The following is a 23,450-nucleotide window of genomic DNA, read 5'->3' as shown; positions in this document are numbered from 1 at the left end:
ATTTTTAGAGCATTTCACGATTTCTGAAGTGAACATAGAATTTGTATATTTATGTGTAAAAAATCTAATATTAACATATTGCTTTATAATAAGTTATCTAAGTTTCCAAGTTTTTGTCCTGTCTGAGATGGGATTCCTTGGCCTCCTTGTCTTTGTTACAGCACCTGTTGAGTCGCCAGGTGGCAGTCTGCATTCACTGGAACTTAAGGAAAGTGAGAGGGAAAGGAGAGGGGGAAGGAAGGAGAAGAGGGAGTCAAGTACTTTCATCAGCACTAAACTCTTTCCCATTTGTTGCAGCTAGGAGCAAACTTTAAAGAGACACCCACACTAAGCTCTCAGACTCCCAGCTAAGGAATTGTTTCCTTTTCACTCCTGGGTTTTTCAGAGGCACAGGAATCCCACCATCAAAGCAAGCAAACCCCTGAGTGACCTGCAGCCCTATTAAGCACTAGAAGATCACCCTGCTGACTGGAACCTGCTGCCTGGCGGAGAACTCACTGGCTCCATTACTTTCATGCTGTTGGGTCACTGCTCTGATCTGTAAAACAGTGTGAGGAAGTTTGGTGCCAAGCCAAAAAGTAAGGTAAATAATCAGCACAGCAGTGGAGCACAGACTTTGATACTGCCTAAAAAAGGGAACTGCCGGTGAGAAAAAAAAAATGGGAGGTGTATAGAGACACGTTCCTATCCCACAATGTCCTGAGGGGACACGTTTGCTGACTATCACATTGTTTTCCCACAGGTTGTCATGCTACAGTTTCACATTTTTACAGCTCTGGATGAATGCTCTCACTTATAATGCTTATTTCTTCAGTATTCACTCATTTTTGGTTGTTTATACAAGGTGAACTGCCCCTTTCGGGAGGATTATTCCCTTTCTTCAAGCTTCGTGTAACTTTTGGTGCATTTGTTTCAATGTGAGGCTGACAGGTGGGGTTTTTTATATATATTTATTTTTTAGACTCTTTTTGTTTTGTTCTCCGTTTTTGACCGTGGTTCCTTGAAGGATTTAACGCTGCAGCAGGGGATTTTGGATCCATTTATACTTTGACTTTCAAACTGGAGACAGAAAAGAATAACAGAATCAGAAAAGAGTTGGCTTTGCATGGGATTATGAAGGATCTACCCAGCGATCATCTGCCACCAATGTTACCCAAACAGGCTCAGTGCTTTCTGGTGAAGGGTGCAGTTATCATGCTCTGCTGAGACTGACTGTGAACTTGCAAACCCTCAAGTGCCATTTGTATCTGTGCTCACCTCTATTCATCCAAATGATCCTCTTATTGTTACTTCTCAGAGTCCTCACGTGTACCCTGGACTTTCAGCTACATGGAGTGCAAGCTGAATCCAATCTCAGCAGTAAATTTAATTTTGGAAGTGCTAAGGAGCAGAATGGTAAGACAAATTTTTCTTTTTGTACACTGTCATAATTTATAGTTTTGAAAGGTCACTCCTGGAGACACATTAAGTTTGGATAACTGATGTGGTATAGTCATTCCGTCACTAGACTAGGCTTAAAAAGGTACCACAAGAAAGGAATTGAAAACATGGCACCAAGGTTAAAGAGGCAGATAAATAAACCCAGGTCCCTTTTTCAGATATATTTATGTTTGTGCCTGTAGACCTAGATCCGTTGTGGTTTTGAACTGGTGAATAACTTGACTATTTGTCTCTGTCCTGGAAACAAGCTAATCCCACATAGGAAATGAGAATTACTTTCAGCTTTCAAGTGTACCTGAAATGTTTAGAAAACCCTTAAATGAAAGATCCCAAGGGCTGGAGCTCTGTGAGTGTAAAGAAAGGATTCTTTCATGTAAAAGGCCAGCTTCAGGGTGTGTAATTTGCCTAGCCTCTGAACTCCATAGAACTTGTATTATTCAGATTTCGAAGGTCTCACGTTGTTGATTCTAGATTATAAAGTCATTTTTTGTTTGAGTGTATTGAAAGAAGAAATGAGTTACTGCATAGAATAGGAAGTATAAAAAAGTAAAGTTGATTGAAGGCATTGAACAGTAAAAAGCATGTGTATAAATAGTACTGGGCTATCTACATGCGTTGTGGTGCCTGCGGTAATACTTTGGCACTAAAACACTGGCCATGTGAATTTCCTCACGTTTATGTCAGCTGAAAATTGTAAATCAAGCTGACTTTTACATTCATTTTTTATTTGCAGCTATGAATGGCCTTTTCTGTTACTTTGTTGTTTCTTTTTCCTTTCCTCTGAATGTGACTTTTTTTCCCCCTCCTCTCGTCTTCGTGTAGTACAGAACAAATTATAGAATGGGTTAAAAGCCAGTAGAGATAAGAAACAGGACACAACCCTTTATCCCATGCACTAGAGTTGTGTGAGAGAGCTGATATTGTTTTTGCATGCTGCTTGCTAATGTGTTGACATATGGCACCTGCAGACTGCCAGAGAGCCTGATCAAAGAGCAGCCTAGAGATCAGCCTCTAATCAGACTCCACTGTGAAGGACCAAAGGAAACTGATCAAACGGCTGGGGATCCCTGCAATGTTGTGACGGGAACTGATCAAGATGACCTTTGTCTATCCTCTTTGGTGTTGAAAAATAATGCAATTTCTTAAAGAAGTCAAATCTAAAGAAAATATCTCTTCTGCTTTGTAATCCAAGCTCAGACAGCTAGTAGATGTCTAGTTATTGTTTTGGACCCTGCAAGTTCTCTCATGTCTTACCAGTTAAAGGCCAGGGCAAATTCTATATTGCTTCATTTTGGTGCCAAAAATAGTTCTAGTGCAGCGAGTGTTTTTGTGTGCTTTATGTTTTTTTATTTTTTATGTCTAGACTCAGGAGGCGATCATGTTTAATATTCTTTATTCAAAGTATTAAAAGTTATACAGTTACCAGAGAAGAAAAAACTGAATTCCCACAGCACCAAGTAGATGTTAATTTATGACACTACACCCATATTACAAACCAAATTAACTAAAATAAGCATAATGTGTGCATATGCCATCAAATGCGGGTAAGTATTTACTACCTTAAATCAAATCTCAGTAAATATAGCTCATGTTGATTGAAGGTATATAACAAAATCTGAGCTCATGCAGTCTTTGTTTCAATCAATTTTATAAAAAAAATCTCTTTAAACATACAGAGAATGCGAAGGACAATAACAAGAAATCCTTTGTTATCATGAAGTTTGTTAACTGGAAGTTTGAAGGGTTGACACCATGCCAAATACTGAGTCTTTCAATGTCAACGGGAATCTATTAGGCCCTGTTCACACCACAAATTTAAATCTTGTTGAAAGGTTCTGAAAAGGTACCTTTAAAACAGCACACAGCAAGATGCCAGTCCAGTTGCATCTTATTGCCAATGACTTCCATTTTACAAAAAACAGGATATGGTTCTAAAACAGGACAGTATAAATGATGTATCATTTTTGTGTTCCATTGCTTCAGGTTTAAAGTGGTTTTCTAGGACTTAGATATTGATAACCTAGCCTCAGAATGGGTCATCAGTATAAGATTGGAGGGGGTCTGATATTGATGATTTATCCTTTTCATAGGTCATCAATATCTAAGTCCCAAAAAAACACTTTAATGGTAATTTTGCCAACAAAAAACTAAACTTGACAAATTGGGCAGAGTTCCCCGAACTGTAGCTTCATGTCTACCACTGTGCTGTATCCCCTCTGTAACTCAGTGTTTGGACTTTTGACTGCACCAAGTAGATATAAAGTATTGAAGCTCGATGGAAGCTAAATACAGAAAATCTGTTCATCTATGGTGCTTTATGTGCTGAAATGTAATGCAATAGAATGTTGCAATTTTTGATATTTGCTAATAAATGAGGCAATTCCATAGAATTTTTCTATGAATAGGCTTCTGGGGAATGCTGAAGTAACGCACAGGTTTACTTGGTGCTAATATCGCATAGGAGCCACCACATTTGTCATTGCAGGATTTGCCCCCCCCCCCCCCCAAAAAAATACAGAAAATAATGCACTAAAACAATAAATGCAAACATATTATATGGACTAAGCATTCACTCTAATGATAAAATCTGAGACCCTTAGCCAATATATGTTGATCAATACACATCTGTGCCCCCCTATCTAGCACCATGGTGGTCTCAGGCAGGTCCTACCCTAAACCTACCTATGCAGTTGGGCTTCTATGTTCAGGAGCGCAGACTCTGCACATATAGTGTGCTGCTCCTAGTCACCACAGTAACCAATAAGAGGAGGAGCAAGCACACCTATATGTACCACCTAATCAAGGCGGTCTATGAGATAGGTGGGGCAAAAGTGCACCAGTGCTACTCCCAGGATAGAAGCGCATTCACACCTGAAAGTGCCACTCCTTCAAGACAAATTTAAAAAAATCCCAAAAGATAAATAAATCCCATACATTTCAACAGGATGCTATCACATGGTGTGAAGTTAGTCTTACTTAATGTTTCAGATAATCGCTGATGAACTAGTCCTTCACTTGATAATACGCATACAGATGTAGCAGCAGCCAAACAAAATCCAGCCTACTTTAGCAATACGCGTCTTTCACACTGTCAGTATTTGGTCAGTATTTTTGCATCATTATTTGTAAGCTAAAACCAGGAGAGGGTCCAAAACACAGACACAAATATTTCTATGATACATTTTCTCTGTAGATTCCACTTCTGGTTTTGGCTTACAAATACTGACCATATACTAATGCAAAATACTAACCAAAAACTGACCTTGTGAAAGAGGCCATAGCGTGATGAATGTTACGCTATTTGCTTAGTACAGTCAGACATTCTTTTAAAGTCTTCTTCATCTGTAGATCTAATTAAAACATTTTCCCAACATTCATTCCATGAACTTGCATGTGTCCTTAAAATCTTTCACTTTTTTGGTCCTTGGTATTAAAAAATATAGCTGAAGATGTCTGAAGTTGTCATTTGTGCTGGTAAAAAATGAGTTTGGCTTGCTACTGAATTATCTGTTCTGCCTTTTGTCTATCCATTGTGAGCACTACCTCATTTCCTAATATGTGAGCCATGTAGATGAATATGGCATACAATAGACCCATATTGCACATTGGCATGGGGCGCCTGTAGTCTGTTCATCTTACCATGACTGGTCTAAAATGAACATCTGTGCTTTACAGTGCCAATTATTGTACAGTTTTCTTACTGACAAGTCCCAAAAGCTTGGACTACTTCTTTTTCAGACTGAATGTCTCTCAGATTTGGGGCACAGTCTCTCAACATGGAGTCTTTCTCAGTTCTGGGATCCCAAATCAAGAGAGACCATGCCCATTAACATGACGTGATAGGGCATTTTAAGGCCGGACTCATGCTTTTCCGTGGTTTTCTGCAACACTTTTGCTGTATTTTGGTAAACCGATTCAAAAGCCGCACCACAGCCATGAAACAGCATGTGAACCCATTCTGAAGCTAATGGGGAGATTTATGAAAACGTATTCAAGTTTAGGAGCCATGGCAAACAAGTTTATGCTTTTGTTCTCCAAAGGACCTTCACAGAATAGGTAATAAATGTATGATCACTGTGTGTATGTCTGACTACTGGAAGCCACACTTGTCATGAGAACGAGGGCCCCTGAGCCCCCGGAATGGGACAGTAGTTCACATGTATGACCACTACTGCATTCACTTCTATTGGACGGCCAGAGAAAATCAAACACTGTACTTGGTAGGCCCATAGGTACTAAATAGAACAGTGGTCGCACATATCCACTACTGCTCCATTCAGGGACCATCATTCCCTTGATCGGTGAGGGTCCCAGTGGACAGACTTGCAATGATCAAAGGAAAATAAAAAATATAGTGGGTCATTTATTAAACAGAAATTAGCTGTGGTTCTGACACAGATTTCAGTGCAAAGACCCGTTGCGCCACAATCTGTGAATTTTCCCCGCTCACGTCAGGTCTAAAAAAGTGGGCATGGCGGGGAAGGGACGGGCCAGTAGGCCCATCTCATTTACCATTTTCTACGTTTTAGGTATAGAAAATGGTCTAAATGTAAGACAGCTATAAAGTTTTTTAAAGCGGCCGTGAATCCGCCAAAGTTATGTAGAGGCCAAAGCCTCTTTATAACTCTGGCGGACCCACTGCCAGCGCAGGGCCTTATTAAGACTGGCATATAAAACGTCAGTCTTAATAAATGTGCCCCATAGTGATCTGGACAACATATCAACAGTACTATTGTATTACTACAGTTAAAGGGGTTGTCCAGGCTGTTAATATTAATGGCCCTAGGATAGGTCATTAATATCAGATCATCGGGGGTCCAACGTCTGGCACCCCTGCCGATCAGCTGTATGAGAAGATGGTGCATGCAGTGGCACGTGACATCTCCCTTCTCTCTTCCTGTTTGCTGCTGCTTTGCCATAGACAGCAGCGGACAGGAAGAGAGATGGTTGACGGCATGTGTGCACTGCGTGCGTCGTCTCCTCATACAGCTGATTGGCAGGGGTGCCGGGTGTTGGACCCCCACCGATGTGATATTGATGGCCTATCCTGAGGATACAACCCCTTTAATAGTTCAAAATTGTGGTCAAACATTCCCTCACAATTATTTTAACAATGATTCACCACGTTGACTTCTACTATATTATGTAGGCCAAAGTTCAATAGTTGCTTAAATGAGTAGACTAGTAAGTAAACTCTGGGAACTGAAGTTAATTCTGAAGTGGATTCTTCCTGGTGTTAGTTCTTAGGGAAGGTTTTGGCTCTCATTAACCTCATTAACAGTCACATTAAAATTGGAAAAACCCTCTAAAAAAATTTCACTTTTTTATTGTAAGTTTTTAATATTTGTCTGAAGTAAATCTAGTTGGCGCACAACACTGGTGACTGAAGTGAATTTTAATCCCTTAGTGACATAACTAATTTTAGCCTTCAAGACCAGTAACATTTTCCCCTTCTGTGTTCCAGCAGTCATAACGTTTTAATTTTTTCTTCTAATTGAATTTATTAATTATTTTGCAGTATAAGGGTCCATTCACACATCCGTATGTGTTTTGCGGATCCACTGCTCCGCAAAACATGGACATCGGCAATGTGCGTTCCGCACATGTTCTATTTTTTCGGGAACGGAATTGCGGACCCGGAAGTGCAGATCCGCATTTCATAGTGTGGCTCCATGGAAATTAATGGGTCCGCAATTCCGTTCTGCAGAATTCGGAACGGAATTTCGGACGTGTGAATAGAGCCTAAGTTGTAGTTTCTTTCAGAAACCATTTTGGTGTACGTACTGTATAACGTATTAAAGAGGACCTGTCACGTCTCCTGATGTGTCTGTTTTAGTAACTACTTGCATTCCCCCATGTAATACCAATTCTGAAACATCTATTCATATGACTTTATGTTCCATTCCTTTATTATTCCTGCTAGAAATTTACAAATAAATTACCAGCAGTCTACAGTAAAGGTACTGTTGGACATTACCAGTAGCTGGTGTGTCTGACTCTGTCCAGTCAGTGCTGCTGGTAAAAGACTGTGCCGGGATACACCCTCAACTGGTAACACCCATGTGTACGTTTACTGCAAACTGCTGGCAATTAATTCATAAACTTCTAGTAGAAATAACAGAGGAATGACACAACATAGACCCCTAACAATAGGTGCTTCAGTTGTTCAATTGTTATTACATGGAGATTGCAAGGCTACAAAAACAGACATGTCAGGAGTGGTGACAGCTCCTCTTTAAATAACCTGTAGTTTATTTTTTTAAAAAACATAAATTTTAACATTATTTATTGGAATTTATTTACATGTTCCTTGTGTGGTATAAATAACATTATAACTTTATTCTGTGGGTCAGTACAAATATGCCTAATTTATATACTCTCTCTCTCTATAAATATAAATATATATATATATATTTAAAAAAAAAAAAAAATTCTCTCTGTCCCCTACGTCCTCTAGAGAGAGGGCTGCTTTAGCTGCTCATATATTGGGATTGGTAGCAGCTAGAGATATGTGTCTTGTTGTCCTGGTTTTGTTTTAAAGCTGGCATTCCAAGCTTTCAAACAAGATTAGAATCACAGCATTATCTACACTACATGGGAAGATATAGCTCTTTGAAATTGGAATGGCAGTTAATTACTGCTTAAAGTAAAAGCAGATTTCACCACTTTCACTCCCTACTCGATTTCTAACACCTATATCTCCCAATGTAGTGGAGATAATTCTGGGACTCTGGTCTTGTTTGAAATCTTGGAATGCTATATCTCTAACTGCTACCAATTCTGAGATATGAACAGCTAAAGCAGTCCTTCCCTCCTCACCCTGCTGCCTGAGCTCTGCTGAGGCTAAACTGTTTAATTTCTTCTCTCAAAGCCAGAGCAGAGCTTGGGCAAAACTGTTAGGGGGTTAAGGAGTCCAGCAGTGTATGGACACTTAGTAACAATGCTTCATGCAAAAGTAATATGGAAAGAAGTATCTCCCAGAGAAAGTGAACCATCTCTCTGATTTGAACTTTGAAACACATGATACATTTTCCTAGTAATACTACCGAGAGACATAACTATAGGATCTGCAGAGACTGAAGTTGCATCGGGTCCTAGTGTCTGAGGGGGCCTGATGACCATTGTGCCACATCACAAAACACCAATACTCTGTAACCATCTGTGACCAATGTTACAGATTTTGTATCAGGTCCATTGGCTTAAAGTTATGGCACTGATGCCATCATTATATCCACTGGAAGAGGTTATAATTATAGCTTATTATTAGCAAGGGAAAGTGCAAGGTTTCTATTGTCCCACTAAGATAAAACTTTAAGGTAGAGATTTTTTAGTCATTGACTTCTATGTTAATTTCTGTTAACTACTTCCTCCATATGTTCCCAGATAATTTGAACAGTAATAGGTAGTTGCTTTTGTCATGACCTAATTCTAGACCAGGTCTATACCCAACAATCAAGCACTGTCAAGGGCAAATGTGCCTGTCTTTGTTGTACAAGTCAGAGTGATCGTCTGTATACAAGTTAGGTTAAACACAAAACACACGTCCATCAAGTTCAACCAGAAAACAGAGCCTTAGTAAATCTTGCTTAAAACAAAGTGAGTAGAGAAATTTTTTGCATAAAATATGGTCTAATTTACCTTAATAAGGGACACATTTCTTCCCTATCCCTACCTTGGATTTATCAGCAGTTGTATAGGAATTCAACAGGCTTGACTTCTTCTCTGTTTCCTAAAATACCATATTTTCCAGGTAGTTCAAAAGCATTTTACCTACAATTCAATCTGGGTATATTATGTAACAAGAGTCTACCTGTGTAAACCCATACAGTCATTGATCCGCATAGAAACTACTGATATAGATCATCCACATAATGTTGGATAAATACCATAGACCAGGAGGTACCTCTGATGACTTGTTTATGCCACAGTTTACGGAAGATAAGAGGTATTTAGAGATAAGTTTTTGTGTTCCTGTTACATTCATTGGTAAAACCAACTATTTATGTGAGCAAAATGTATAGACTACACACATGATTATCTAAGGTACACAGAACATGATAAAACATTGCATGAGACAATATGTAACAATCCCATATAGGAAAACAAATTATTTTAAGGAAGTCATACAAATCTCAACCACAATGGAGCCCATATGTATCGCTATACAGGTTAAAGAAAACAGCGAAACCAGGCTAAACAGACAGTGCACATACATGTAGACATAATATTATCAGTTAAGCTTATAAAACCTTTGAGATTTACACTGATACCATAAATTACTGAGCACTAATATGTACACATGTTGTTTATGGATTAACCCCTTCCGACAGTTGAGCCCAACTGTATGTCCATTTCTGTCCAGTAGATGGTGCAGGCACTGAAGCTGTGTGCGCCATTTGCAGTGGGTTCAAGCTATAATATGAAGCCAGCAGGGATCAGAGTTACCTCCACTCCTGGCTGGTTAACCACTTAAATTCTGCAATCAATAGCTACCACCGCATCTGGATGAATCGACATGGCAGTTTTGATGCTGTGCCATGGCTGTTGAAGGTCTTAAGATTATTAAATTGCCTTTTTCACTGACAGGCAATAATGCTTTGCAATAATGACTATACCAAAGCATTATATAAATTATTTACTGACTGAATTATTTCTGAGGGGAAATCACACGTCAAACAGCGTCAAAAAATGCTATATCAACAAGGGAATTGCTATTTTTTCTATCCCCCAACTTTTCAGACCTCCAAATAAGATCCCTATTACTCATCAGACCTTACATCAGACCCCCAGTCCTCATAAGACCTCAGATCAGACCCCCAAATCAGATACCCATTCCTCATCAGACCACAGATCAGACATAAAATAAATAAATGAACTTACCTTTCCTGCTCAAACAGCGCCTCCTCCTGCACTCACTGCTCCTTTATGTTCTGCCGGGTGCCCACTGCACTGTGACCTGCCGTTGCATAGGTCATAGTGTGCTATGTCCTGATGCTGTACACAGTCAGGTGCCCAGCAGAAGACCAGGGACTGGTGAGTACAGCCAGCACCAGTCCTACTGTGTACTAATCATGTGTACCATAATGGAAGCAATCATTAGTATTCACCACCATTGCCCCCACACATACACACTTTTGGACGAAGAAAGTTCATCTTATGAAGCGAACAATACAGTATTTATGCCACATGTTGGACAGTAAAAAATTTACTGTAAGAAAGTGCTTTTAATTATATTTTCCCCAGAAAGAGTTAATTTAAATTAATCAATAAGTTATACCTATCCCAAAGTTGTACAATTAAAAAATACACCACCCAAAAAAAACTGCCCCATATGGAATGTTTTCCAAGAAAATGGACTATGAATAGGCAAAGTGAGACATCCGATATGAGTCATAACTGTATAATGTGCAATCAGTTAAGGCCCCATTCACACCAGTTTTATGGGCTTTGGATAGCAAAAAGGTATTTTAATATATTGTACTATTATAATGAATTGTGATGGACCCGTAGGCTCCTAGGGGAAAATACAGTACCTCTATAAAACAAGATTTGATGGAGTCACAATTTGTCTTTTAGAAAGATATGCCTCAGTATGAAGGCACAGAGCAGCCCCATAGTCTCCACAGCTTGTGCAGAGCCATAATACAGCCATGTGCATGTTGAACAGGTAAACATCTGGATATTTGTATGCCTTAACTGCATGGCCGTAAGGAGCTTAATGTGCCATCACTCTGCTGAATGTTATCTCTAATGCTCCTGAGATATGGTCTTCAGTGCATCGCTACCATTTGCTTCGCATTCATGCTCTCTTACCATCAGAAACAGTTTGCTAATAGGTAACGATATTGCTTATGGTTACACTAAACTCGACTGTTTAGGCTATTTAGTCACAATGTTCATGTGCAAATACTGAGAATTTTTATGTTGACAGTATAATTACCTCGTAATTGGCTTATTTTCAGAATGTCAGTAATTAACAATGTGTGGTTGACAAATGTAAGTTAATGTGCACTAACCAATTACATTGTTAGATCTACCAGTGATATAGTATGTGGCATTTGCTATCTTTTTTTCCATATGAAAGACAACAAAAAAGACCAAGTCCAATTCATGACTTCACTTGCTAACAAATAACAATCACTTATATTCAGTTACTTAAAGGGGGGGTCTCACTTCAGCAAATGGAATGTGGCATAGGCACTTACTAATTGTTCATATTGCTACCTTTGCTGGCTGGATTTATTTTTCCATTGCATTATACACTGCTTACTTCTAGGGGTTACGGGAGCTGCTGTGCATTCGTGCCTATGAGAGCTTCCATGGTCCTGGCCACCAGAGAGGCTGGTGCTTTTTCCTATAGTTTGCAAGCACGGCCACTGCTGCTGGATTGCAGTGTAGAGTTAGCCCACATGCTTTATGAGGCGTGCTATCTAAACTAACTGTGTTAAGCAAACACCTTCAATGGCTTTTGTTTCCAGATTAAACAATGAGTTAAGAAATTTGAGTAAGGCTTCGTTCACATCACCGTTCAGCCTTTCCGTTCTCCTGCTCCGTTTAGGGAAAGGACGGATAAGGCACATAACTGAGCCAAACGGAGCCTTAGGACCCCATAGACTATAATAAGGTCCTTTATGTTTGTCCGACTCCTACATGCACAACTTTTGTCTCCGCTCCAAAATCATCTTCTGAGCGGAAAAATAACGGACCCCATTATAGTCTATGGGGTCCTTAGGCTCCGTTCGGCTCAGTTATGTTCAGAATCCGTCCTCTCCGTTCTCCTGCTCCTAAACGGAGCAGGAGAACGGAAAGGCTGAACGGTGATGTGAACGAAGCCTTAAGAGTTTGAGTGTTAACTCTGCTACACCCATAGCTCCTAGAAACGGGCAGTGTATAATGTGATGGAAAAATGAATCAAACCAGTAGAGGAGGCAATATGGACAATGACAATACATTAGCAAGTGTCTTGTATTAACTTTACCTGATAACCCTTTAAGAGGTAGTCTGATTTCAGCAAATAAAGATTATTCACTGTATAATGAAAAGTTACATATTTTTCCAGTATACTGTCTATATCGATTTCTCATGGATTAAGAACTCTGCTTCCAGTCTTTTAATAGGAACTGTGATGGTGCATTATGTCCAGTTCATTTGGATCCATGATATAATGCTATAATTTAGTCATGTTTTGGCACTTCTGCTGGTTCTATGTGAGGGCTGTATTTTGCATTGTCATGTGTATCGCCGGTGCCACACAGAATAACCCAGTAGAGATAATTGAATCTCTTTAGCTTACCTGTCTAGCTCACTGATTTTGGCTCCCTCCTGATGCCCTCCCATGGAGACTAGACTGTGGGGACACTGTCCAGCTTCTGAGCTGCATGTCTTTTGTCTGGATGCTGGATACACTCCCTGGATTGATGAATGCAGCCTTCTCTCCTGAGGGACAACAAAAAACTGCCCAAGATGGAGGTAGACCTTAGTGCAGCTGATGCGGTGGCCAGCACTCTAGGAGCTACTGAAAGTACATTGACCTGAGAGAAGTGACATACCCCTTTATAACAGATAGAAACATAGAAACATATAATGTGTCGGCAGATAAGAACCATTTGGCCCATCTAGTCTGCCCAATATACTGAATACTATGAATAGCCCCTGGCCCTATCTTATATAAAGGATGGCCTTATGGCTATCCCATGCATGCTTAAACCCCTTCACTGTATTTGCAGCTACCACTTCTGCAGGAAGGCTATTCCATGCATCCACTACTCTCTCAGTAAAGTAATACTTCCTTATATTACTTTTAAACCTTTGCCCCTCTAATTTAAAACTGTGTCCTCTTGTGGTAGTTTTTCTTCTTTTAAATATGCTCTCTTCCTTTACCGAGTTGATTCCCTTTATGTATTTAAAAGTTTCTATCATATCCCCTCTGTCTCTTCTTTCTTCCAAGCTATACATATTAAGGTCCTTTAACCTTTCCTGGTAAGTTTTATCCTGCAATCCATGTACTAGTTTAGTAGCTCTTCTCTGAACTCGCTTCTGGAGAGACCTGCATGTGGATTCCAATGAAGAAGGGACATGACGCTGATGCCGACAACCCTGAGGGACACAGGAGGAGGATTTGGAGCTTTGCTGCCCCCTGTGACCAGTAAGCAGAGTTGTGTGGACTCTTTCCCTTTGCCATATATCTGCTGGATTATACTCATGGATTGTTTTATTTCCTGAAATAAAATCTGGACATTTTGCTTGAAGAACTATAAATGCTTTTTGGGCTTTTCCATCATCACTCACTCTGTTGATTGTGCAACAATCTTTATTGTTCACCATTAGTGGATGAACATCTGTCCTGATAGGTAACATGTGCACCAGGTTAATTTGTGGCCTGCTGTCTTGTGGATTGTTTTTTAACCTAAATCCATGCAGGAAATTGAACTAGGCACTGCCCCAAATAAAGCTAAATTTGTCCTAGTGACATTAGAGTCAGGCTTGGGCTACTCAAGAAATTTGGCAGTGTGACACATCAGGTGGCCAAAGATCAGGATGCTACATAGTAACATAATGTGAAATGCAAGTTACCAGAAGTCAAAACGTGCTGACAATTTGTGGGACATAACGTGACCACATTCGCTTTCAATACAGCAGCATCTTGATATTGCAAGCTTTGACCAAAGCTGCAGTGTACCCCTAACCTTACAGAAGCCATCAGAGCTCTGTCTTGTACCAAGCCTAGCACCCATGTGTTCAACACATGACTATCATGGATAGCAAACAATGTTTCCTCTTGAGTGGATGCAAGTAGAGATCTTTAAATCAGCAAGGAATTAATACAGAATGTATACCAAAAAAATAAATAACTTAAAATAATAAATTGTGTATTCTGCCAATCCAGGGTTTCCGCTCTGGTGCGCTCCGCTGGTCTTTGTTTATTCCACTGCATGAGGATGTGCTTGACTACCTATGTGACAATACAGCCCATACAGCTACAGACAATTATTGGTATTACATCAATGAGGCAAGTGACTGGCTGCAGAGATCACATGGATAGTCGGGCATGTCATCCCTGCTCCGGCGAGCTTTGTTTACTGTGCTGCAGCGACGACCTGGCCTTTCAAACAGCTTTATACATAATAGAAGGCATCCGTTACTGTGATGTATATGGTTGTTTATACAATTTAAGATATTGCCTTATGAAGTAGCACAATTCAAGTTTCAATGGACTACACATGGTTTTTTTTTAACCTTCATTTGCCAGGATCCATGCACATGAATGAAGAGCAATTTAATATAACTGCTGTTATACAGGGATAACATGTCCTCAGGCGTTTTATAGCATCTTGTAAATACACCCCTCCCTATTCATTTCCACACCCATGATGGGATTTGGCTTCACCTTCCAGTTGTTTACAACTCAGGCTTCTGAAATACCGTATGTCCTCACTAGCAATGCTTGGTGGTGTATGTCATACCTATAGATTCATTACTTAAAAGCCACAATCTGCAGCTCTACATAGGCTGGGACTACTCAGCAACCAAGTTTTATCCATCCAACCTGCCATAACACGATGGTGAAAGAAAATTGTGATACATGATAGCTAGTCAGAACATTTGCAATGAAGAGGGATCTCATTTTTTTCAAGTCTAAGTTCAGAGAAAATGTAGTATTACTTGCTAGCCATTTAAATAATTAACCAACCATGTAATGGAGATCCATTCTTTTTTGATGGGTTTCGACTGTGAGGGTCCTGAGTAGAAGACCCCCTTATTCCGCTATAGTGTTCTGTTTTCTATACTGATATATGTAAAGTATGGCAGTGCTTGAAGCAATAGGTCTGAATAGCAGATACCATATGTTGGCTTTGACTTCTAAGCTGCAAAAGCCATTTCTTTTAGCCACCACTTCAGAGACTAATAGGGCTTTTTCTTGGTCTTTAAATCAACAATACTGTTTTCAATTTAAAACTGAAAAGGCAAATAAAATGTTTCAGGCATGTGCACAGCTTTAGGGCGGAAAGCATGTTATTAAAGAGAAATCCTTGTAGCGAAAGACATGGGATGGGAATGAACTTGGCCTGAAAACTGTTTATAGGAAAAAGTCACATTCAATTTATGTAAGATTGTGATAATTGATCCTGACTTCCATGCTAATAGATATTTACACAGGGTCCTTAATGAGTTAAGTAAGATGGTAAGAGACTTTAAACCCTAAAATGGAATACACAAGACTGGTCACAAAAATATCACATATCAATATAACCCACAATTTATCTGGACTCAGTTTGATAAAACGTGTTTGAAATGATTTTTCTAATGGCCTTTTAGCCGACTCTAGACGGATTTGATTCGTATTTACTCCTTTCTGTCATGTTTTGTAGTCCTAGTTCAGTTAACCAGATGAGGTCTTGAGACTTCTTTTGTGCGTCATCAGAAGCAATGCAACATGTCAGAAATGTAAACACCGGAGAACAAGTAACAGCATAAAACCATGGGCCCGACCTTCCTAATCTAAAACACTGTGTGGCTCATATGCAGGTGTCTAATCATCAAGTAATGTCAGCACAATCACTTAGGCCATAGCTATCCCAGAACAAAATTACAAAAAATAGGCTTCATACAGAGCACTCTTTGTAGATATGCTGTTGAACCATAGTATTCTGACAGTAATGACCCTTCTTGGGAAATCCCACCAGGACTGCTATAGATTTTCCCTTTTACTTTTATTTTCATGCATTCATGCTTAAGGGACTCTTGATGGTTGAGTAGACAAGGTTTTATATGCACCCAAATGGGAATCACATGACATATTAGAATTTCTTTCTTTTTTTTTTTTTACTTTCTTCACTAAACCACTGGAATGTAAATGTCTATGAAACTGTTTAACTTTGAAGAAGGCAGGAGAATCAAAAGCATTTTGAGGCCAGAGGATTTTTAGTTCAAGTGGCAAGCTAAATTCTACAGGTTGTAGGTGTTCGTGGCTTGTAAATAAATATTTTGTTTCCTGATTGTGGCCACATATCTTGTTTACATTAAGAATATGTCAGTGTTAAGATGGCTACACACATGAGATAACAAAGAGTCAACAAAGAGCTCCTTCAGTGGAAAGTGATGTCTCCTGATCTTCTCATACGTGTCCATGTTCGACTGGGCCTATGTAGTGAATTAGGAGAGGGAAGAAAGCCACTGACACCTTTGGCAGTGCTTTGTCTCCCGAAGAACAAAAGGATTGGGCATTTGAAATCTAACTTACCTGATCCTTATCTCCCCTCGCAGCAGATGTTGGGAGGCCATTAAATGGTTGGACGAACTCGACATAGAAATAACAGAATGTTGCTTTTACTTCAGCTTTTTCAGTGGCATCAACTTTCTAAAGTTTCAGTAATTGTATGACAGCATACATCAGTCATAATATTGAAATCCAAATATTGTGTAGGAGCCCCGCCTTCCATCAAAACAGCTTTGAAACATTGAGACATAGACTCCACAAGACCTCAAATTTTTCCTGCTTGTTGCCATACTTAAAGGGCTTCTGTCACCCCACTAAAGTGATTATTTTTTTTTGGGCTAGTTAAATTACTTATCCTGCGATATATGAAAATATAATGGTGTTACTTACTTTGATCCAGCAGTTTCTTCCAAAAACGAAGTTTTATAATATGTAAATTAGATCTCTACCAGGGCGGCTACTTGCTGGTAGCTGCTGCAGAAAACCGCCCCCTCGTCGTGTTGATTGACAGGGCCAGCCGGGATCTCTTCCTCTGGCCAGCCCTTTCGGCATTTCAAAAATCGCGCGCCTGTGTTCATTCGGCGCAGGCGCTCTGAGATGAGGAGGCTCGTCTCCTCAGAACTCCCTCAGTGCGCCTGCGCCGATGACATCACCGAAATAGAAGACGTCATCGGCGCAGGCGCACTGAGGGAGTGCTGAGGAGACGAGCCTCCTCATCTCAGAGCGCCTGCGCCGAATGAACACAGGCACGTGATTTTTGAAATGCCGACAGGGCTGGCCGGAGGAGGAGATCCCGGCTGGCCCTGTCAATCAACACGACGAGGGGGCGGATTTCTGCAGCAGCTACCAGCAAGTAGCCGCCCTACTTGCTGGTAGAGACCTTATTTACATATTATAAAACTTCGTTTTTGGAAGAAACTGCTGGATCAAAGTAAGTAACACCATTATATTTTCATATATCGCAATATAACTAATTTAACTAGCCCGAAAAAAAAAAAAAAACACTTTAGTGGGGTGACAGAAGCCCTTTAATCGGCCCTATATGTTTTATTATATTTTACGTCTCCTGACACTCATTCTCATCCAATCTCTGCAGCTTCTGCCTCTCTCTAGCTGAAGACCTGATATTTCTGGTTATGATTTCCGGTGTACACCTCCAATTCTGTGACCTCAAATGCTTTCCTTTTCATTATCAGCAATGCTAAGTTAGTATAAAGACCTGTCCACTTGTTTGAATAAGCTATGAAATGAAAAGAAATGTCAGTACCGTATGAGTACGACCTCAGAGCAATGCAGAATGGAATGCAGAATAGATAAAAGCCTTGAAGCTTTTAGTTTGTGCTCCAAAACGCCTTTATCAACATCAAGGTTCATGTTCAGTTTATTACTTAAGGGCTTAATAACACATTTGTCACCACTAGGAAATTCTTTGTCCTGCCAGAAAAGACAGTGGTTTGCATTTAGAAATTCTTTAGGGAGGCTAATCATAACTGTCATATTTCCCTGAATAATTAGATTTTCTGCAGCTTATATGCGCTAAATATGTTTCTGTGAGTAGCACATGTTGATGGATAATGGTATAAAGTGATAAAATAGAACAGGAAATTTATTTTCTTATATACTGAATATTTGACAAGCAGGTTCTTTGAAATGCTGCATTAAGGTTCATATGGCAGCTGAGGTCCAAAATTACCACTCAGGACTAGAGACAATTCAGGCCCATGTAAATGTGTGTAAGGGCTCTGAGGCTTCACAGTTCCTTAGTATAGAGTACAGAACTGCTTCTAGAGAAGAATATCAATGCAGATGGTTTCAGATGGAGCATTCTCATAGAGGTGCATTATAAGGTCTCATTCTTTACGGTGACAGTCCTATTATAGTGAATATAGTATAGTATATAAAATGGAACCTCAATATAGTTGTGTGCATGACCCTAAGAGTTATGTGTAAGTCCATAAAAAAACTAATCTTGGACCACAAAGACTTGTCTGGAAATCAGACAGTGGTAAGAAATCAGCACATAGATTTCTTAGTTAACACTTGCATGTCCATCACAGTTCAGTCGCCATATCTATTAGCCACATACTCCAACAGTAAACAGAGTTCTAGCTCATAAGTTGTCAATGCTAGCAGTCTCACACTGTACTCAGCAGTATGTAAGCAGTAGAAAAGGACGTGCTGGCTCACCACGTCTCCCAGGATGGTGTTCTATGTGTTATGAAGAGCTGCTGCCTGTGCCCGCTCTGCTCCACTAAAACCTGGCATAGCACATTGGTACAGAGTCTATGGCTGTGATGTACTATGCAAATCTTTGAGTGGAATGGGCATAGACAGGACCAGTGATGTGTTCTTCTGCCAGTACTGAACTGGTTGTGGCGCCTATTCTTGTTAGAACTCTGGAATCCGTACACCTTTTTGGTTAGTTTCACACTAGCGTTGGACATCTATGGCAGGCTGTTCCGCCAGACGCTAATTGATACCAGCTGGTCCCATTAACTACGGTATAATTTGGACCAGCAAAAATCCAGCTGCAACTCGGCAAACATGCCGAGAATCGGCCGGACAAAAAACAATGCACGCATCTTGGACAAACTGGACAAAAACTGCTTCGCAACCACTGGGGATCTCCATTGGTCCCCATTATAGTTAATAGGGCTGGACAGCAATGCAGTGGCTTCTGGCAATGCCGGAATGCAGAGAGATCTAGAAGGCTGTTCTCTGCCAGAACAGCATGCCAGATCTAAAAGCGCTAGTGTGAAACTAGCCTTACATCACTACATTGCATGGATTCTGTATGCACAACGTACTTACAAGCTCAAACTTAGGAGCCGTGTTGACATGAAAACAGTAAAATCAATTGATAAAATACATTACATTTTAGGGCATTTGTAATAGTTTAAAAGCAAGTTAAAACAGTAGAAAAAAAATCCAGCAGCAGGCTCAGGATAAAATCCAATTTCTTTGTTTCTTCATTATAAAATTCATAGGCTGACCAGACAGGCAAGGTCTACGCGTTTCGACTGTACATCTTGATCATGACCACATTGTCACATACTCTGGTTTAAAAATACTGCTGCTGGATTTGTTTCTACAGTTTTTATTGATTCCTGGTCCGGGATCCACGCACGGCGAAGAAGGAATGTGGGTGAGCTGAAATCCCTTTTTTTCCTTTATATTTAAAAGCAAGTTGTATGAAAGTTTAGTTACACTATGCCCCAGAAGACTGGCACAAATTACACCAGAAATGTACACCAGCTCCCTTGCAGGTGTAGAATATTTTTTTTCTGGTGCAAGAAGCGCCTGCAGATATGCCAGACATTCCTTCTTAATGATTCTGGCCCATGGGACAACAGTAGGGTATGCTATTAAGACTGGCATAAGAAACCCCAGTCTTAATACATCCCTTCCTAAATTCCTACGGTGTTCAGACGTAGTGACCTCAAACTCCATCTTCACTATAACCAAAACTAAGGATCCTATTGGACCACATGACTTTCAGGTCAATTATTGGGAACAAGCGTTCATAGATTAAGGCTCACCGATAATTGGCCTGTATAATTAATTATTTTATATACAATATGGTCCCTAAGTGTTCTGTTTAGAAACAAAGAAAGTGCAAGATAACACTAGGGATACAAAGATAGATTTGTGCACGGCGGCACACTTAGATACAAAAAAGGTATGTGCGCGGCGGCACCTAGAAAAACCAGTGGTCCTACCGTACAGGCCAGTATCCTCCGGTCACCGTAGATGTTCAGTGAATTTCGGTTAGCTGAAAAGAAGAGAAATTAAGGCTGGGTGGGGGTATTAGTGGGTTGGGGGTCCCTAGACAGTCCTATGATAAAGGTGCCCTGACGTCCTAAACACGGAGCACCCGTTCTGATAAGAACGACCCCGTCCGGAACCTTGCCCTTTTACTACTTGGCCCTATTGTGCCCTAGTGTAGCTAATCCCTACACGCATGTTTCGTATAGAAAACTCATCAGGGGAAGTTTAGGCACACACAATGGGGCAATACAATAAGCACTATAGCGTTGGTCTTTAAATTGGTTATCAACACATATAGTTATATTAAACAGTGGGTGACACAAATGGTACCTTACAGTGGTAGCCTTTGATCCAGACTCCACTTATGTACCAGGGTGCAGTACTTGCCTAGCGATATTCAGGCAGTGTTGGAAGGTTGGCCTAGGTGGTGGTCCGATCCTTCTCAAGGAGCGCAGCAGTGTCCCCGGAGGCCGTGATGTAGCCTGCTGGTGTAGCCTGTAGGTCCGCCTTGCCTGGAGGCCCACCATGCAGTTGTACAGGTTGCACATATGGTACGCCTGGCCCTGTATTGGTATTCTATACATGTAATTTTAGTCAACAATTTAATTGACAAGCTAAGACATATTCATTTGAGGCTGGGGCAGATAAGTAGAAGCCATACACAAGTATGGCATGACTAAACTCTTCACCTTATTTTGGTATGTTGCCACCACCCTCTGTTTATTGTGGGAAAGGAATGGCCTCTTGTTGGATGACCTGACAGCACTAACAATTGTTTTAGGTGGGTTGACACCATGCCCCCTTTCTTAGAGAATTATTCCAAGTATAATCCAATAATCAATCTGGTCTTGTGTAAACGTCAAAGAGCATGACTTGGATACTTACAGACCTGCAGATATGAACTGCAAATCTAATCAGCTTTAATTGGATCTTCTAGACATTTATCCACCAGATGATTAGTACTAAAATATTGAAGGAAAAAAATGTACCACCCAGTGGGATAAGGGCATTTTCTCAGGTACTCAACTAAAATTAGCTTTCTATACTGCAAAAAGGCCGGGACCCCCACCAATAAACTGTTTGAGAAGGCAGCGGCGCTCGCAGAAGCCTCACAGCCTTCTTGCTGCTTCCAGCAGGCTAGTGACGTCACAACTATGTCACTTGGCCTTGGTTCAGCTCAGCCCCATTGAAGTGAAACAAAGTACTAGAAGAGCTCAGCTGAGTGGTGTGCCCATTTGGTTGTGATCAGCTTTGCTCAACTCTTCTTGGAAAAGTGAGCAGAGCAATGTACAGAGTTATACTTTCTATGGATCCATACATAGCTTTGCTTGCTTCTCCTAGACGAACCGATTTTGCGTCAAAATCTGTGTCTTACCCCACTCTCACTCCATTTATCATTTTCAAAGCCAGTTTATGGTGTGGAAAATGGTTTTAAACTACAGGGTGGGCCATTTATATGGATACACCTTAATAAAATGGGAATGGTTGGTTATATTAACTTCCTGTTTGTGGCACATTAGTATATGTGAGGGGGGAAACTTTTCAAGATGGGTGGTGACCATGGCGGGCATTTTGAAATTGTCGGCCATTTTTAATCCAACTTTTGTTTTTTCAATAGGAAGAGGGTCGTGTGGCACATCAAACTTATTGGGAATTTCACACGAAAAACAATGGTGTGCTTGGTTTTAACGTAACTTTATTCTTTCATGAGTTATTTACAAGTTTCTCTTTGTTTACAGCCATTGACATGTCACCGAGGTTAACACGTGAGGAGCGGATAGAAATTGTGTTGATGTCTGGTAAACGCAGTAACCGGGTCATTGCAGCAGATTTCAATGCAAGACACTCTACGAGACCACCCATCTCCCATGCTACAGTTAGCAAACTGCTTGCTAAGTTTCGTGAAACTGGTTCAGTGTTGGATTTGCCAAAATGTGGACGCATGAAATCTGTCTCTAATGAAGAAACATCTGTGGCTGTCCTAGCTTCATTCAGCAAGAGCCCACAGCGTAGCACTCGCCGCATGTCACTGGAGAGTGGCATTATTCGAACATCCCTTCGGCGGATATTAGCTACTCACAAATGGCACCCTCACAAACTCCAGCTACTGCAGCATCTCAACGAGGATGACCCAGATCGGCGCACTGAGTTTGCAGAATGGGCAAAACAAAAATTGGAACAGGACCCTCAGTTTACGCAGAAGATTTTATTCAGTGATGAGGCAAACTTTTATGTGAATGGTGAAGTTAACAAACAAAACCACCGCTATTGGTCTGACTCTAACCCACATTGGATAGATCCCTTCAAGACTGTTGGAACAAAAAAATTGATGGTATGGTGTGGTATATGGGGTACAAAGATAGTAGGGCCATTCTTCATCAATGGAAACCTCAAGGCCACTGGATATGCGAAATTGCTACATGATGATGTGATTCCCTCTTTATGCACTGAAGCTGGCACGTTCCCTGAGTTTTTCCAGCAAGATGGTGCACCACCACATTATGGGTGTCAGGTCCGAGCATTCCTAGATGAACAGTTTCCTGGAAAGTGGATTGGTCGTCGTGGGCCAGTTGAATGGCCCCCAAGGTCTCCTGATCCGACCCCTTTAGACTTTTATCTTTGGGGTCATCTGAAGGCAATTGTCTATGCTGTGAAGATACGAGATGTGCAGCACCTGAAACTAAGGATACTGGAAGCCTGTGCTAGCATTTCTCCTGCGGTGTTGCTATCGGTGTGTGAAGAGTGGGAGAAGAGGGTTGCATTGACAATCCAACACAATGGGCAGCACATTGAACACATTTTATAAGTGGTCAGAAACTTGTAAATAACTCCTGAAAGAATAAAGTTACGTTAAAACCAAGCACACCATTGTTTTTCTTGTGAAATTCCCAATAAGTTTGATGTGTCACATGACCCTCTTCCTATTGAAAAAACAAAAGTTGGATTCAAAATGTCCGACTTCAAAATCCCCGCCATGGTCACCACCCATCTTGAAAAGTTTCCCCCCTCACATATACTAATGTGC

At 40.6% G+C, this 23,450-nt stretch overlaps 1 protein-coding gene across 1 annotated transcript in view; it reads left to right on the top strand.

Moving 5' to 3' along the window:
- The first annotated feature begins 311 nt into the window (after nt 1-311).
- Nucleotides 312-23,450, top strand: part of PDGFC (platelet derived growth factor C) — a 308,542-nt gene continuing 285,403 nt past the window's right edge. The window contains exons 1-2 of the mRNA XM_040418582.1: nt 312-583; nt 743-1,395. Of these exons, the coding sequence (XP_040274516.1) occupies nt 1,272-1,395 (124 nt within the window). The 5' untranslated portion in view covers nt 312-583; nt 743-1,271. The remainder of the gene's footprint in view (nt 584-742; nt 1,396-23,450) is intronic.

The sequence above is a fragment of the Bufo bufo genome, chromosome 2, assembly GCF_905171765.1.
Source record: "Bufo bufo chromosome 2, aBufBuf1.1, whole genome shotgun sequence".
In the NCBI taxonomy this organism is placed as follows: domain Eukaryota; kingdom Metazoa; phylum Chordata; class Amphibia; order Anura; family Bufonidae; genus Bufo; species Bufo bufo.
The sequence above is the reverse complement of the archived record's forward strand: the minus strand, read 5'-3'. Positions and strand labels throughout refer to the sequence as shown.